We start from the raw sequence: 18744 nt of genomic DNA, 5'->3' as shown, positions 1-18744 counted from the left end.
TTCTGTTATACACAACTTATTTCCACTATTTTATAAGACATGCAATACTTTCCTTTGTTCAAAAGACACATTTATAATTACTCACGTTTTAATATACTGTATAATCCTCCAATATCTTCCGCTGGCAACTTTTACACAGACGTGTAAAGCATTTTGTTAGATTTAGGGACATTATGTGGTTTTGGTTAAAAGTCAGTGCATCCTGTCAGTGCTTTCTTTTTCAATATTTATCCAGAACCACAATCTTTCCAAGTGTTTCATTTACTAAGCCCTAAAAAAGAACATGGACCACAGGTCACAAACCATGGTTTCCAGTGTTATGGTCTCTGTATGGTCAGCCTGACCTCCTCCCTCCTGTATGTGCGGGTAAAAAGAACCAACACTTCCTTCGCTGGAAAAAGTCATAACAGCATTCCCCTTCAAAATGTTTTTGGCAAAAAAAATGTCATAAAGAAACAAAGAGTTCATTTGCAAAAACAGATATCTCTGCTTTATTTATTTTCTTGATTGTTTCTTTTTTGTGTAAGCCAGGGGATATAAAACTGTCAAACTGGTGTTGGGTTATATATATATATTTTTTTTTCTTCATGTTTTGTTGTGCACTTAAAGGAATATCAATCAAACTGTTGTTTTTTTTAAATATTTTTTTTAAATGGCACTTAGCTCTTTTTGCAAATCAACTCTTTTGTTAGACTATCCCCAAACAAAAGACAACATACAAAGATAAAAACAGAATGCATCAAATTCAGAGTGTATATTTAGGGGGGAAAACATGCTTTAAATATGGAATATTATCACATTCAGTTTTATTTACATTTTAGACAACATGTAAACTTTTGGGGATCTGTGTTGTACCAACAGCTTATTACAACCCATACGTTTATTGTGGCAGTTACCTCTAGTGGCCATAATAATTAGAAAACAAGCAAAGGAGGAAGTGATGTGATGTAGTATAAAGAGCGAGAAAGTCCACATCACATTACATAACCACATTACATCCTTATTTCAGCCCAAACTATCTTGTTGTCGATATTAGTAAAAAAAAAAAGATCATTCATATTGCTAAAAATTGGACCCTTAATTGAGTTGTGGTTCAGACACTAATATATTTAATATGTTTAAAATACAATATTTGATAAATACATAATTAACAAAAATTATCTCCAACATTAAACAATAACAATAATAATTTTGGGCCTAAAGTTATCTGTCCAGCTAAAAAAATATTGTTTTAGAAACAAAACGATACAATGCCAACAATTACAAAGCTACCTTGACTTTTTTTTTCATTATATTTGTTTTGTTTTGTTTTGTCAATCTATCTGCCTTCATTCAAATAAATTGCAGTTGTAAGATGGATATTGCTTTTATCATTCTACCTTTATTTTCTATTATAAAGGAAATCCATCTCTTGGTAGTTGCATATTCAGTTATATGATTTATGTGTGATGAAGTCTGAAACATTCATTTATTTTCTGCTTCTATGTGGCTGCAACAATATTGTGAGAATATCCCTTTTAATAGAAACACCTTAACATGAGCAGTTCCTTGCTGTCTGTATGTGTGTGTGTGTGTGTGTGTGTGTGTGTGTGTGTGTGTGCGTGTGTTTAAGTTGCAGATCTTGTTTTTGCATTATCAAAATACGTGTATAAGCTCTTTTCCTCTCTTAGCAGTGCATCACACCAGCTGATGCTCGATGTCGAGAGATCTGACTGAGTGGAAAATCTGTGTGAGCCGGACAAGGTTTCTGCACATGTAAGTTAGATCTTTTAATTCCATCTTTGTGTCCTGAGAGGATGTAAACTCATATACAGAGGCAGATATTAAGAGCAAGCCGATATGCAAATGTCTGTCGAGATTAGAGCTACAACAATTATTCAAATGTTTGATTAATTATTCATCGGAGACGACGTCAATTATTAATTTCAGCGAGCGATAAGTCGTCTCTTTTTTTTCTTCTTTTCAGAGTAAAAAGTTTTCTTGTGGGATCTATCAGAGTCCCAATCAAAACCATTTTATTTGTCAAGTACAGTAAATGTGCAGGGATTGTTTTGGAGGCGCTGGAACAGAGACTGCAACTGGGTCAGTCATTAGACACTTAGACTGTACATATCACATTAGATGTATGCACGCTCTCCCCTGATGCTTGGACTATTTCTGCGAGTTATTATGAGAAATACTGACCATTTTAAAGGCTGCTACCTCTATTGAGCAGCTGAGAAAGAATCTTATCAACCCCCCTTTTTTCTGTCAAATAAAGTTGTAAGACATTTTTAAACAAATATAAAAAAGCACCCTTGTAAGTCTGTCTGCATTTCTATCAACAGGGTGAAAAAAATATATCAATTTCAGTATAATTCAATCGAATTCGAAACCATCACATGCTACTGCGTCCAAAATATAAAAATAAAGTTGAATGAACACACATGACAGCTGGATTTATTGCAGGACCTTTGTTTTGGACTGGAAAAATTGCAGCCGAGAATTAATTTGGTAGTATTTCAGAGCTCGGAAAAAGGCTCCATGATTTGGAAAAACGCGTTAAGATGACTCCTAACTTTAATACTGACACATAACGAGCTTCACTTTCATGCCAGGAATCAATACGAGTGAAAGAAAAAAGGAGGGAGGGAGAGTGTTTGGACATGCAGCCAGTCCAGTGATCACTGTGAATACATAATCACATCTGTTTGAATGTAACTTACTGCAGTACATGTTATACATCCATATATATGCACAGCAAGTGATCATAAACTTCATATGAATTGACTGTGAAGAAAAAGAATATAGCCGTTTGTCAAAAAAACAAAACAAATTAACTCAAGGTTGACTTACTTTTATTTATTTATTCATCTTTAAGCTTTACATTTTATCTTTTTTTCATCAATTATTCAGGTGAAGCTCTGTTTTCATGCAAATATATTATTAATTGGTTCATTGGTTATATTAATTGGTAACTGATAGAATCCATACATTTTAAATATTATATACAACATATTCTGATGTCCTGAAGCCAAAAATGAAAGACAAATGTAAACATTGGTGGTTAAAAAAAGAAAATAATCTATATGCACACATTGTGCAAGGGCAGAAAAATAATAAAAGGAAAAAAGATGTGTCTGCTAGAACAAAAGGTATCACTTGTGTATTTCGTGGTACTGAAATAAAAAATTAATAAATAAAGTTTGTATTTTTTCCTTAGTTGTCTTTCCCAACTTGTTCTTGTGAAGCCACAAAGCGTCTGACCTCTCTGTGCATGAAAAGAAGAAGAAAAAAAGATGCTTAACACATGATATGTTTGTCTTTTTCTTGTGAGAGTCTCAGTCGAATAAGTGGTCATTTGTAGAAGCCTCTCCACAGTTTTCAGCTAACAAGAACAACATAAAAAATCAATACTTTTTTGGTGTAAGCATTTGTTTCTGCAGCAGTCTGCTATGCAGCGGTCTTGTTCTCTCTGCGAGCTTCCTTGTTCACTGAGAAAGATCAGAAATGCTCAGAAAAGATATTTTTTTTCCCCCACTCTCTCGCTCATGGCGAATGTAAACTAAATTCATTTTGCATGTTTGAGGAGTTCTCGCAGATCACACGCTCGAGCCTTCGCCTCTCGCTCTTTAATTGTCCGTCAATCTCTGGAGTTGTTGTGCTGTTGAGGCTCTTGCGGTGGCTATCACAGAGCCAAACCCCGTCGAGAGATGTTGAGTTTGATGTTGCAGAGCTGGAAGAGCCACAAACAAGCGCAGAGAGGAGCCAGAGAGGAGATGTGATCTAGGATACTACGGCTTCTCTGTCATGCATTCAAAACCTCTGAAAGCCAACAACAACCGTTATTTTAATTAAAAAGAGGCAAAACTTGCTTTCAGGGCGAAAGCACAAACTGTATGCTGAGGGTTTAACACTCGAGAGGCCGAGCTGCAGTCACTTGACAGCTGTTTTGAATTGTAGAAGTGAATTTTCTAAATGTCCCTCCTTTTTTTTTCTAGACCCACTTTCTGGTCAAGCCAGCTTTGTTTGATTTTCTACATCAGATGAAGAGCTTGTAATTGTATTTGCACCAACTCGTTCAGCTCACGGCTCACTGTCACAACCTGCACGCATTTGTTTTTCTCCATACTAACTAATTAAATACTGTTTTATAAAGGTACTAACATCTACTGTACATTAAAGATATTTTTTAAATATCACTTCTTTTATTTCCACATATTATGAGTCATCATGATGAGGTGTTTTACCCTAAAATAAAAACTCCCCTCTTACTTCATGTCTGAGAGATGTCATATGTCAAATGCATGTATGATGCAACTGCAGAGAAAAGCATCACCGCCCAACACATGAGGAATGCACCCTATGAATGACTATGAATTTTATTTTCCTCACTTTTCACTGGAGACTTTATGTTTCCTGTTCTGGACAAAATTCAGTTGAAGTTGATTTTATTATAAGAATGAAAGCTGAATCATTGTTTTGCTTGGAAAGGAGTCAGAGTTGTTTGTGCCAACAATCAAAGTGTCGGCACTAATTATCAGCTTCAAGCCAGACACAGCGGTGTCAGTATCATGTTACTTACTCACATCAGTCTGTGTGGCTTTGACCTTTGACCTTCTCACTATTGTTACATGCAACATCGCCAAGTAAAATACAGCAATGAAATCCATTTACAAATAAGTCCTGAATTTAAGAGTATAAGCAGCATATTTTAGTGACAGTATTAAAGTAAAATACTGGTTTTGTATCCATTAATATATATAACATTATTATTAATACTGAAGCATCAGTGTGTAAACAACATGTTACTATAGCTACTGGCGGTGGAACTAGTTTTCACAATATATTAGCTAGATTAATCCAGCGGTTTCCAACCCATGGGTCGGGACCCTCCAAAGGGTCCCCAGATAAATCTGAGAGGACGTAAATTAATAATGGGAAAGGAAACAACGTTCCGAAACAATTCTGCTTTCAGTTTTTTTTTTTTTTTTTTACTATTTCTCCAATATTAAAATTTTGGTTAAATAATGAGCATTTATTGAAATAAACCCATGTGGGAAATTTAGAAGGATAAATAAATATTTGGTGGAGCTGTTGATGTCAGAATCCAAAAAGCTGCAAAATAATCTTTTTGTATTTTAAAGCTTATTATATTTTCCAATGTGTCAAATTTGAAACTGCAAGTAACTAAAGCTGGCAAATAAATGAAGTGGAGCAGAAAGTATAATAAATACCTCTGAGGTGATGTGTTCAAATACAGGTATCTCAAAAGTGAATTAATTGAGTTACTTTCCAGTATTGCCTGCCCTACGGTGACTGTTGTTTTTGAGATATGAAAATTATCTCAATTTCTTTAAAAAAAATCATGACCCCTCTCTCTTTTTTTCTCTCACTTTTTCATAATGCATCATTAACAACAGTGATTCTACAACCATCGTATTGATGATGAAGAGCTGCAGCAAGAAAAGGCTCCAGATGCAGGAGAGACAAGTAAGATATTAAAAATCAATACACCTTTATGTCAGAAAAAATCCTTCAATGGAAATCTGCAACTTTTTACAAGAATGTGTTTCATTGTGTGATTTTAATACCCATCATATCTTAATCATATGTATCATAAGCCTTGAAAGCACCTCAGTACAAATGATTGAGATGAATATTGTTCATATAGTAACAGGTTTGGTTGAGCTGAAGAGAAAGACTGGGCATAGATTCATCACTGGATGCACCACGATGTCATGTGACTCTCACAGATCTAAATTAGGCCAATAATCAGGGACGCCTGGCGGCTGAGTTGTTGAATGCACAACATGTACATACAACTGTGTTTGAGTCCCGAGGCATGTTCTGCTGTGGCATCTCTCTCTCTGTCTCTCCCTCGTCTCATCCTACTGTACACCAGTGATGGCTGCAGAAACAGGAGACGGTGAAAACAGCGTTTGTTACAGAAAAGGAGACGAGGACCTCTCTATGATCTGCATCGCTGCGCCGCTGCTCTTTATTAAATATCACATATGAGATGGTCAGCGATGTTGACTGCCGACCTGATTTAAGCGAGAATCTTATTTCACTCTGTAATGAAACCTGCTGCTAGTCCAGGTTTCAGTTTCCTGCTTTTAATGTCTCATGTTGATCTAATGTCTGTTTTAGTGAATATCATCAAGAAATATGAAGAAAAAAATGACATTGTTTTAACTGCAGATGTCCTAAATAACAAATTAATCTCAAGAATTTGACATAAACCTGCAAAAACCTTTAAGGCAAGACTTTTGCAAATGATATTGTCATGCTGCTGTGACCTTTGACCTTGTTATTTTTAGTGCCTGGATGCATATTTGAATATAAAAATCATACACAAACAAGAATATGATCAGCTGAGGGACTCGACTGTAAAAAATATTTTCATTTCTCTGCAACACAGCAAGCTAAAATGGAGATCTTTGTTGCCGCGTCGCTCCTGTTGCATAAACTTTGAAGGCTGCTGAGACATTCAGTCGTGTAATAGCAGCTGACAAAGTACACACAATATAGCAGCGAGTGTGTTTGGCTGTTCTGTAACTTGACTACTCTATAGTATGTACAAACAGAAGTTGCAATTAGACTGACAGATTCTCTAAATACTGAGAAACATTCCTACAACCCCACTGCACCGCTGTGTTTGTGTTTACGCTGTCAAAAAACTAAAAGGGGGCCTCTCTTCTCTCTCTCACACACACACACACACACACACACGCATTCACACACACGCACACTGAGGCAGAGACTGAGAGAAAATTAGGATTATAATCTTGGTAATCAGCAGTCATGCCTGAGGCAGACAGCTGCAGAACTGCAGAGCTCCAATTTAGGTGTTGGACATTAAAAACCATTAAACCCAAGTGAATTTCCACTTATTGATTTTTCTGGGGCAACATTTCAACTTCAGAAAATAAGCCAGGGCGGATAATGTGCTGCAAAAGCTTCATGTTTTTATTTAGAGAAAAAATACAAGCACAGAGGAGAGATCAACATTGAGAAACACAGTTAAAAATAAACCACAATTCATTCGAAATGATTTAAATAATTACAAATCTGTCAGCCTGTTTTAGTTGACAATTAATCTCATAAATAACAATTTCCCCCAAAACACTCTAAACAATCACTTTTGTCATAATTAATTAAATCACACTGTGCGTCAACATTTTTGCACTTTTAATCTGAAATTAAAAAAATAAGAGAATCGAGTAAAGAATTGTGAAATCATGCACATGTTTTTGGTGCTTCACCTCATTTAAATCAATATATTCATTAAGCACAAGGTCCCCCTATAGGTCACACACCGACTGTAATCCGGTTTCACGGTGAATATGCGGCCCCACGTAGCAGAGCCTGTGTGCGTAAAAACAGGCGAGAGGTGCCACTCCAGACTCGCATGGATGAATGGGACACAGAGCTGGAGCTACGGTTCAAGTGTGTGTGTGTGTGTGTGAGTGTGAGAGAGAGAGCGTGTGTGTGTGGGAGAGAGTGTGTGTGTAAGAGAGAGACAGAGAGAGTGAGAAACAGGGAGAGAGAGAGAGAGAGGGTGCTGGACTGCTTCGTTTACATGCGCGCACCGTGGCAGTAAATTACGCATGACAATAATTCACCCAGGACTGGATCCACTTTTCGACCCGAGAAAAAACGGGAGGAAAAGCAGCTTCACCCCGCTCCTGCCCTGCTGCTCTTTATTGTTTGATAAGAAGAAGATAAAAATGACTACATTTTATGATGGAAATTATTCAAAAAATACTAAAAAGAATAAAGTAAACTTACCAAAAACAAACTCAATTTAGAGTCCTTGGCTCAGTCCTCCGGTCCAAGTTGGAGAGGAACTAAAGTTGAGGAAGACATTTATATAATAATAATAATAATTATAATGATTAGAAAATTAGTACAAATATTATTGTATTTTTTGATAATAATAACGTTATAATAATCTAAATAACACAAGTGGTATTCCACAAAAAAGAGGACTTTAAAAAAAACTGTTTATATAGAAAATTCCTACCAGAGGCTACGACTCTGTTGGTCTGTGATTTCTTTTTGCTGCATCTGATTGGTTTTTTTGGGATGGGGGGGTGGAGAGGGGGTATAAGGGGGGGCATCAACCAGTTCAGCCCCTTGATTGATGATTTAATTAGCCATACAGTGGCGAACTGCAGGAGGACAGGACACAAAATAATGCTTTATTTACATAACCAATCACGGCGCTGCAAAGGTGGAGCTTCCATCTCTCTCTCTCTCTCTCTCTCTCTCTCTCTCTCTCTCTCTCTCTCTCTCTCTCTCTCTCTCTCTCCCAGACATGGCTGAGATGGTTGACTTCTTTAATAAATGCGAGATTCATCCTGTTAAGTGGCGTCCAGAAGGAAAAATCACTGTAATAATCCTGGAATAGTCCTATGATAGTCCTGTAATATTCCTGCAGGGAGTCTCAGTGTGTCTGCAGCTCTCTGTAGTAACTTTACCGTCACTTTATTCTACTTTATGGTATTTTTTCAGCTCCTTTAGTATCATCAGAATAATCCTACAGAGGCTGTGGGTTATACTTTGTATAATATCACACATTTATTAAGGATTCACTTTAGTTCATTTTCGTCAGGGGGTGTAATTGGAAAATGACCTGTGCAAATAAGCAGAAGCAAAAATGCAAATTATTTCTCCCCTCTCCTAAGTGTAACTGTATGTGGAGTTTTCATGCATCCCTGTTACACACACAGAGGCAGTGATCCACCTGCAGCAGCAGCACGCACTGATGCTGCAGGTACATCACAGCTCATAAAACAATTATTTACCGTTACGCTGCAAATAAAAAGTCCATTCAAAGTGATTTTCTTAGTTTTTTTTAACGTAAAAATCGTATTTTTTTCCACCAAAAATCAAGACACAATTTATGCTTAAGGCACTGAGGAAACATTTTAGCAAAATCGTTTCAGTTTACTCAAATAATTTCCTAAAAATAAGAAATACATAACCGCAAAAATAAACCTCTAACATTAAGTAAATTATACTGAATACAAGAACACGTCCGTTTGTAATTGGAACAGTGCAGTTATTCCACACTTGGCAGATTTCTAAGCAGAAAACAATGTTTTACACTAACTGATAGTGTCCAGGCGGATATTTTTTGCAGCGTAGATAAAAGCCAAACATCCCCAAACCTTTTGCAGCCAATTACAATAATGAAGAATATGTGGAATTGCCTCCCCACCCCAGCTCCTGCATCCTGCCGTATCAAGCCTGCCATTTCTGCAAATTAAACGGAGTGGAAATAGAAATAAAAAAAAAATCCTTACATGATTGCGGCCGGCGTGGACGCGCTCCAAGTTTCTCCCCCCTTCTACACTAACACACACACACTGACACGAAGAAAGGAGGAAAAAAACACACTGTCGCCTGTTCTTTGCTCCGCGTCGAAGCCCGACATAGTTGGTTTCACTCAAAAAGAGAAGAGATGGAGAAAGAGAGAGGAGAGTGAGGGAAGGAAAAGAGGAGGAAGAGGGGGGAGAAAGAAAGGAGAGAGGGAGGAAAAAAAACTTCACGTTCAACCCAGAAGATGCTCACGTTTGGCTCTCCTCAATTATCCCCTCCCGTGAAGATAGGTGGCGTGCGTTTCAGGGGGCTTCTCCTCTGTGTTACACGGCAAAGAAAAGGAGGTGGAAAGAAAAAAAATGTCATTAGAAGAGGCGTAACACGTCAGTCCCTACCCAGGTTTGTTTCCTGGAGTGGGTGTAAGACATCAGTTGTAAACCTGCCCTAGCAGGAATAGCGGTCCCTCCCTCCTCCCAACTATTTCTAAGGCTTTATTTCTAAGGCTTTATTATCACCGGTGGAAAAGGATCCGCTCACCGACGCGCTCCACTATCATCCCTCCTCGCAACTCCTATCCACAAGACACCTCTTTACTCCCCCTAAAAGCAGGTATGTGCCTCCTCACTTTTTATTTATAGAGCATTTTTTCAAGAAATATTGGATAATAAAGTTCCGTGCGCCCGCGCCAGAGTTGGAGCTCAACTTCGCCTTACCTGCACAGGTGGAAATAGGTGCGTTTGTTTTCAGCTCTTTTTCTTTTACCTCCCTGATGTAGCGACGTCCTGGCGGTTCCTGGGTGCCGGGGAGAAATGTGCTTTTTGCGGGGCGTTTGGCGCTTCAACACCGCTATCCTTGGGAAGAAAACAGGCGATATGCATCCCGTTTTTCCTCTTAGTCTCCTCAGCTTGTATTATATTTGTATCTGTTTATAATTCGGCTCCACAACAAACAAAAGCTCTTGTCAATATTCACTTCTCCTAATAACGGTATTTGCGCTGATAAATTAGCTGGCGAGGCGAACATCCCACACAGGCGATTTGAATCTTATCGCTTTTGTTTATGCGCCATTTGTGCCTTAAAGCTTTTTCTTACAGTCCGGAGTCATTTGGCACATTTTAACAATTATTTCCCATCTGTTATTTATTAACTGTTGACAAGAGGGCTTGGATCCAGTTTATTAAAGCTAGAAGTGCAATTTTCTCAGGCGAAACCAAGTGTTTATTGAACTTCTATGAGTTTGAATCAGACCACACAGTGGAGGCTGAGTCCAGACTGCATGGGGCTCAGGCTCGCTGCTGCCGTCCAGAACGTGTAAGCTTTGGATCTGACCCTAAAATATGACAGAAATTTGATTTATTAACATGTTTCGCCTTCTGTTCCAAAATCCGGACTGAACGCGCAAAACGTGACCAAACCCTGTCAGTTTTAATAGAAATTAGTAAAATATTTATTTTGTTAAAAGTGCAGAAAAATACATAGCGGACAGTGAAACTTTTCTGAATGAAAAAACAATGGATGTGTTCATGTTCGCTTCAGTCTTCACTGGCGAATTGAATTGTGGTTTTCCTAATAAGAGAAATTAATATTCTCTTTCTCCTGCTGCTGTTTGCTTTGCTGTTAATTCCACTGAGCTGAGAGCCGATCAGCTGAAAATCAAAATTAGATGGACACGGGTGCCCTCAGCGCTCCTTCTCATACTCTTTTTCTCTTTTTTACAATCTCTCCCTCCATCCAAGTTTTATTTCTTGTCGCGCGTCCGGCGCAAGTGGATCCCAACGCTAATACCCACATTGTTGGTGTTGCTGTGTGTGTGTGTGTGTTTCCCGTCAGATATCAAGCTGAAATCAAGGAATCGAGTCCATGCGAGCTGCCATCTGATCCCACACACACTTATCAATGAAGCAAGAGATCATGGCGGATGGCCCCAGGTGTAAGAGGCGAAAACAAGCCAACCCGAGACGGAAAAACGGTAAGAAAATCACGGGGGAGACACACCGAGCAGTCGGGGGGGATATCTTTGGATGTACGCCTGGTTTGAAGGTTTCCACTGCGGTTCGGGGGTGTGTGAGGGTCCGCGGCTGGTGCGCATTTCTGCCTTCCCCTTTTACGCAGGGATAAAGGGACCGCTATCCGGGGGAGAAACTGTGCGTAAATGCGTCCCACTCGAGCTTTTGGAATCTTGAAAAATAGCGGTTTTAAAATGTGTGTTTTCAGGTGTTTATTATGTGGACGTTGCGAGGAGGTTAGTTGGAAACTTGTGGATGTTTGAAAGTTGGAAGGTAGCGGTGCCGGCTGCTTTCTCGCCGGGACAGAATCCGCCATGGGGGACTGTGTAGCGGTCACTCAGACCCTCGCTGGCTGGGGCAGGCTCATGCTGCTCGGTGAAAAAGTCCAATCTTGTGACTGGAGTTTTGATTTGCTTTAATCCGGCCGCTGGCGTGCGTTAGCCGTGCTGTTTTTCTCTTCCTATAGGCCTTTACATCTCCTCTATAAGACACATTTTCCAGTGATTTACATCCACATTGTCGCTGTTTTCCGGGACAAGCCGAGTGGTGAAATAATTCACAGGAGGTGGCATTGCTATAGTTTTTAAACCTGTGCGTTTTTGTTTGTCACTAAGTTTATTATAGTGCAGACATCATATATAAATAGGATGACATGTCCGATAAATGCTGGACATTAATTGGGTCTGGACTGGAGCGCTGGAGGTGCAGATTTGTAGCTTTTCTGTCTCCATTTGACTGCACAGTTTCCCACAAGAGGCAAATCTGCAGTGACATTTCCTGGCCCCGTTATTCCTGATTATTCCATAAAGGCTCCAAACACACTGCGAGCTGTGTAAAATACCGAGGCTGAGCTTCAGCTGCTCAGACGAGCCTTTTATTTGCTTTCTTCACAACAGTTTTTTAATCTCTGCCCCCACAGGTTATTTATCTAGATCAGATTTCATTTATTGATTTCATACAATCAATAGCAGACAAGCATTTTGTTCCACACTAAATAGCACAAGAGCACAACAGTGGAGCTGGAGATCTCCAATATATATGTACATTTGCAGTATTAAAAGAAAAGCAGAATAATAAGACACATTTGGAGATATGACAGGCTGTTTAGCTGTGGCCACCTGTTTTGTAAAGAGGGAGTGAGAGGGAGAAAACCAGTCTTGGCTTTTGCACCAAATGCAGCATTTGATAAAATAATATTAGCAAAGCAAATATAATTTTCACACCCTTAAACCTGACAAGAGACGGCAAGCTTTGGCAGAGTGTGTAAAGAATATTTTTATCTCTTATAAAAAATGTTTCACCCAGGAGAATGTGCATTTAAAGACATTTAATATCATTCTAGTTTTAAAATGTCAGTCCCCCCCTTTTTTTCTTTTTTCTCCCATAACAACTAGCTCTGTCTGATGATCCCCCCCTCCCTCCTTCCCTCCCCTCCTCACCCCCAATCCTCCCCCCTGGGAATGCAGAGGCTTATTGAGGCTTGGCCACTCTCCTCTCTCTGTCTCTCTGCCTGTCTCTCTGTCCTCTTCCTGCCTGGCTGTGTGGAGGGATGGCAGGGCAGGGCGAAGCGTGTGACGGCCGGCAGGACAGACTCTGATTCCTCCAGCAGAAACTAACAAAACGCTTCGAATGCACCAAAAAATGCAGCGCACACACACACGATAGTTTTCTAAATTTCTGACCAGATGGAGGGTGGATGCACCCAGACTCTCTCTTCCTTCCCTTAACTACCAAATCAGATGAATATACACAAATGTGAAATCTGTACAATTACAGCTAATTTCTCTCAATGGCTTTTGGAGGTGTTGCAGAGGAAGCGGGCATATTTTGATGTAAATTATAATTTCCATGCCGCCTTTAATTATTTTTGTTTTAAAAAAATTGCTAAATGTTTTCCAAATTTTATTTAGTTTTTATGTTTTAATTATTTTTAATTTTTTCATCTGATATAAATTTCCATTTAATGCACCCTCACTGGTAGAATAACTGGAATTGTTTGGATTATTCCCTGCTTTTTTTCAAAATGGAAGGAGCATTTGTGCCAATTAGTATTAATGAGGCATTTGCTCACTAAGTTGTCTAACCAATGACATTCTCATCCAGATGACTGTTGGCCTTCAGGGTTGGAGGTGCTACAGTAGCTTTACTCACTCACTGGCCAGCCTGTCATGTGGTATTTAACCACAGTTCATGACTTATCCCCTCCTCATCCAAACCTTCTGCACGCCGCTGTCAAGCCTCTGTCTTCCAGCTGACACACTCTGAAACGGCAGCAATATTTAAAAGCAACAAAACCTGAGAAATTACATTTTTTATCTTCCTGTTCCCCACTGTTAAAGCGCTATAAAACCCCTCTCCTCTCCTGGTGTGAAACTTGATCTCGGCAGCATGAAGTGTTTGAGAGTTTGGCCCTCGCCAGGTGTTGCTTGTCACATCCAGCTGTGAGCGCCCAACGGAAAAGCACTCGCACACCTGTCCTTATTTTCTTATTACTCAACCAACACCAGCATCAAAAACATGCCTTTTTAGAAAAAAAAATCTCCTCGCTTTGTGATCATGATGTTTTTGATTTGGGTGTTACGCAGATTATTTGCATCAAACTGTGTCGGCGTTTGTCTGAGAAAAAAGATGAAAGAGGAAATACAGATGTTGCATTCTTTTCCTCAAAGTGTTTTTGTTAAATGTTTGATTCTGCAGTTCTTGAACCATTTTAGATTTTTTTTTTCTGTACCCCAGATGACATTCGGTTGTCGGGACATACCCTCGGAAATACACCGATTACATAATCTGAAGCAGCAGCAGCAAAAGTAGAAGCAGAGAGACGAGGCTCTGTGCGTCTCTGTGTGGCTGCTGGAGTTTGATATAATAGTCTGAATGTGGTTATTAAGGCTATCACAGATTTACGCTTAAGGTGGAGAAAAATAGGGGAGAGGGTGTGTGTGTGTGTGTGTGTGTGTGTAGGAGGGGGGACAGCCTTGCTTTCAGTCTCAGACAATACCAGATTTCTGCCAGTCTAAACAATTTGTCCATCTCTATTATTCCTCTGCCTTTTTAAACTTGTATTCTCAGCTCCCGCGGTAGAGAATAGGGAGGGGGGTGAGACAAGGTGCTCCCTTTCTTCCTCTTCTTTTTTTGCCTTCTTCTCTCACCCCCCCTTCCTCTTTCCTGCCAACCTCCCTCCCTCCCACCTCCTTCTTCTCCCAGATTTTCCCTCCTCAAGGTAGGGGCAGCTTTTTGCCATCGTCACTGAGTAAAGGGGGGGTAAGAAGAGAGAAAAAGAGGGGAGGAGGAGGGCAGGTTTCGCAGGGCGCTCGCGGACAATTGATTGTCAGTGGTAATGTGTTTCATTTACATGTTTATACCGTCAATAGTGGCGGGGGGTTGTCCACGGCGCCATTCACTGCTGCCATTCCCATACGGGTTGGCAATTGTGTGGAGCAGCCAAAGCAGACACCTTGCACTCCTGATGGCTTTTTTTCTGTAGGAAGAAGCTGAGAAAAGTGTTTTGCAGTGCATTCATGTTGAGGGAAATAAGGGATTATTTTGTTTAAGCAAGTGAAATAATTACTGTGAGATATTACAGTGGCCGGCAGGAATCAGTGTGCAGCAGGGGGGCCTGTTTTGCTCAGAGTGTCGTGGTGTACAGACCAGCAGATAGCCGGGGATGAGTCTTACTGGAGTATTTTTATAACGTCGGCCTTGTGGTTGAATCAAAATAGACACATTCCAATTACCCCATGTAAAACGGCTAGCAGGTTTCCCTCAATGCAGGCTAATAAGGAGGCATATTTGTCCTGTCATAACTACACATTGCACTTTGGCGTGCTGCGTGAGGCCTTATTATTTTCCGGAGCGTACGGTAGCTTTTTGCATCACTTGATTTTTTTTTTCTTTTCCTCCCTCTCCCTCGGCTGCAGTCGTCACGAGCTAAATATATCCATCTGCTCAAAGTGTGTGAGTCAAGTGTATATAGCCAAGCACATAAAAATGAATGGACTTCTCTTACGAGATCATTGTGATTTCGAGCATGGCGTTGGTATATAGGAGCAAAAGGATGTTCCCTTTGGGTAACAGTGTCATTTCTGAAGGAAAAAGGCAGCGTTTCTTTTCACGGGATCAGTTTAAGGGCCCGCAGTATTTACAGTTATTGTAATTCACATGATTTTATTTTATTTTATTGTGTGTGTGTGTCACAGAGAGACAGAGATACAGTCGTCGCAGTGTGATATCTGCGGCTTTCAAGCTGATATGTTATTCAACAAATCCTCTAATATGTGCTTTCCACAAGGAATTAAATCAGGAATGTAGCTCAGCAACAGCAGCTCCACACACACACACACACACATACACACACACACACACACACACACACACACACACACACAACAGCAACACACATGCACAGTTTTTTTCATGCTTTGATAAGGCAGATAAAAGCAAATAGCATGGCTTGTGGCTCTACACCCCCCACCCCTCCCAACACACACACACACACACACACACACACATACACGCACAAAAAAAAAAAAGAAAACTAATGATCATCTCAACTCCATCCTGGACACTGGACAGAAAACTTTCATCCATCCCTCCTCCTCTTCCCAAAAAATAGCCAAAAAACATTTTTGACACATTTTCTCCTTTTTTTATTTTTTATTATTATTCCTTTTTTTTTCCATTCTTCCTTCCTCGACCGCCCTGCTTGTGTGAAGATATTTTTCGCCTGGCGGCCAGAGAACACACACTTGCAGAGGCACCGCGAGCCCGGACCCCTGACACCGCGGGTCTTTGGAATGCCTTAGGTACGATTTCACTTTCGCTCACATCAATGCTGACCTGAATGCCTTTCATATCTGATCCGCCGTGTCTCTCCTGGTAAACATCCCCCGGGGGGAGAACAAAGAAAGGAGCTCCTCTTCTTCTTCTTCTCCCTCTTAATCACAATTCAGCCCCTTTCGCCGCCAGCAGCAGGGCTACACATTTGCATTCAGCATCAGAAAAGGGCCTGAGATGAAAAGGGGGGCGAAAAAAAAGGAGAGCAAGAGAGGAGAGGAAGAAAAAAAAAGAAGAAGAGGAAGGAAAAAAATAGGGAGAGAGGCAGAAAAGGGTGGGTGGGTGGTGGAGAGAAATAACTAGGGTGTTTGTGGTTGTTTGTTGGTCGTCCCCTGGTTACAAGCCTTTTATAGCCTCCTTACTCTAGCAGGGACCCAGGCCCCTCCTGACAGACAGATAGTGTTACGAGATGGCATGCCCACACTATTCGTGGCCACTCACACTTAAGAAGAAGAAGAAGAAGAAGAAAAAAAATCCTGGCTGCGACTGATTGGATTGTGCTTAAAGAAGGCGATAAGAGTCGGGAGCAGGTGTCTTCTCGATGCGCTTTTTTCCTTCTCTTGTCTGTTTGGCAGCAAGGTGCTTCCAAAAACTTCTTTGTAGCTTCGAATGTCACAAAATTAATTTGCCAGCAGACTTTTTCAGTGCTCTTTTTTAGCTTTTCGGGGGGGAAGAGCAGGTGTTTTTGTGGTGGAAATCAGCTTTTTTACTGAAGTCTTTAATTCACTGCCATCATTTGAAAATCGAATAAAGAAAAAAAAATCCCATATGTAAACATACTGTTGCTTTATCAAAATAATTGGCCAGATATCTTTATCAACCGATTCCCAGGCTGGATGTATGCAAATCTTAAGCAAAGATGGGGAGATGGAAGGAGGGGGGTACCTCAGCTCTTTAAATGGCATCATGTGATATGGATTCCAGTTTTCTTTATTCCCCTTCTCTTTCTTTTCCTCACCCAGAACTTTTTTTTTCTTTTTGGTTAAGAAGAAGGATTATCGGTACACCTTCCCTCCCTCCTCCTCCTGGCCAAGCTGCGCAGGATTTAGGCAGATTTACTTCAGCAAACACCTTTGGACACTGGGGGAAAGTAGGAGTCTGTTTGCAAAAGGGGCCTTTTGTTCCGAGAGGTTCTGGATAATGCCTTACCAGGCAGCCATGATATTAACCCGTGCTTTGGAGAAATCGGGTGGAGGTGGTGGTGGTTGGGGGTGGGGGGGTTAACTCTTTGTATGACAACTCTTTGCTGCTTGTATCCTCCTCCTCTCCCCTTTATAAAAACCGCTTGAAGCTGCATTGCTTGTGCCTGTTGTTGTTCTGGTAATTCCTGTGATTTTTCTGATGGGACATGTTGGTTTGGAAAAGCAAGGCTGCACAAGTTACAGTGTATTTGGGGTGATGCACACTCACACACACACATACACACATACACACACACACACACGCACACACGCACACACACAGAGCAACTGCCACTGCCAAGAACGATGAAAGCGAGAGCGGTGGCTGGGATCCGTTGCCTGACTAACACCGAGGCATGAATCAGCCAATAGTGAGCCAACTCTGCCCCTGTGACTTCCCTTTATGTTTAAACGGCAATAATATCGTCCAAAACAATGTGGTGACACAGGCAGCATTCCCTGCATGCGTTTGACCTTAATCTCTTGCATTTTTTTCCTCCGTGCATCATAAAAAGGGAGGCAGTTTTCATGTAAGCAGTGTTTAAGTCACAGATTTGACTGCATGGCAGCTGAACTGTTGTTGAACCTTTGCTCCGTCCCCACAAGGAATTGCCCCAGAAAAATCTTGACTTCTAGCCGCTTGATACTATAGCAAGTGCTCTGCTGTATCTACCTAAAGTTGTGAATTAAATGATGCTTATTGGTCTCTGCTGAGTGTAGTTGCTGCATCATATGAGCATGAAACGACGCCGAGAGCTGCGTCTGTGACACGGCGATTGTCAGAAGTCCGCTCGGACATCGTGTGAAAGAAGCAGAGATGGAGAGTGATGGAGCAAAGGTGACAGACTTAAAGGTGTTTCTGTGGGCGGCGTTCTGCCTGTCAAGCTCTTACCCACCTCCCTCCATCCCTTCTTTTTCTCCAGATTTGACAGGTCGTATCAACTCCCCCCTTTGCTGTGATGTGCGCCTGTTCTGCGACACGCTAGTCTAAGTAAAGTTGCAGTGCAGTCAGATGTCTTTCTCCTGCTTCCCTGACTTTATTTCATGCCTTCTTGCTTATGTTCTCTTTTTTTTCCCTCCCTGAGTCTCATCCCCTTGTTTTCCTGTTTTCTTCTCCACTCCTTGCGATTTTGACAAAAAGCAAACACAGAAATTGAAACTTCAGTGGTCCGGCAAATAATTGCATGCATTTGGACTTTTCATTTACGTGTGTACACTCTTTACCCTAAGCCGGCATGTTTTATGCATTGCGTAGGAGGAAAATGCATTTTGAAATATCATGCCTCATTTGAGTCTTTCTCAAGTGAAAATGCAAAGTCTTTATTTGGCCCATCCGTTCCGTCTCGTCCTGCTGTTTGCACTTATTCAGTTGTTGCGTCGCGTCTCGCCTGTGATTTTCGACATTTTCCACGCGT

At 40.7% G+C, this 18744-nt stretch overlaps 1 protein-coding gene across 4 annotated transcripts in view; it reads left to right on the top strand.

Moving 5' to 3' along the window:
• Window positions 1-9719: 9719 nt before the first annotated feature.
• zeb2b (zinc finger E-box binding homeobox 2b) overlaps window positions 9720-18744 on the top strand; it is an 86181-nt gene continuing 77156 nt past the window's right edge. The window contains exons 1-2 of one of the 4 annotated variants that reach the window (XM_059327512.1): window positions 9720-9918; window positions 11140-11278. In XM_059327512.1, the coding sequence (XP_059183495.1) occupies window positions 11206-11278 (73 nt within the window). In that variant the 5' untranslated portion in view covers window positions 9720-9918; window positions 11140-11205. Of the gene's footprint in view, window positions 9919-9956; window positions 10041-10194; window positions 10621-11139; window positions 11279-18744 lie in introns of those variants that run through there. The other 3 variants (XM_059327515.1, XM_059327514.1, XM_059327513.1) reach the window with 3 other exon arrangements.

Source organism: Centropristis striata, chromosome 24 (genome assembly GCF_030273125.1).
Source record: "Centropristis striata isolate RG_2023a ecotype Rhode Island chromosome 24, C.striata_1.0, whole genome shotgun sequence".
In the NCBI taxonomy this organism is placed as follows: domain Eukaryota; kingdom Metazoa; phylum Chordata; class Actinopteri; order Perciformes; family Serranidae; genus Centropristis; species Centropristis striata.
Note: the sequence above shows the minus strand (reverse complement) of the source record. Positions and strands in the feature narration are given on the sequence as shown.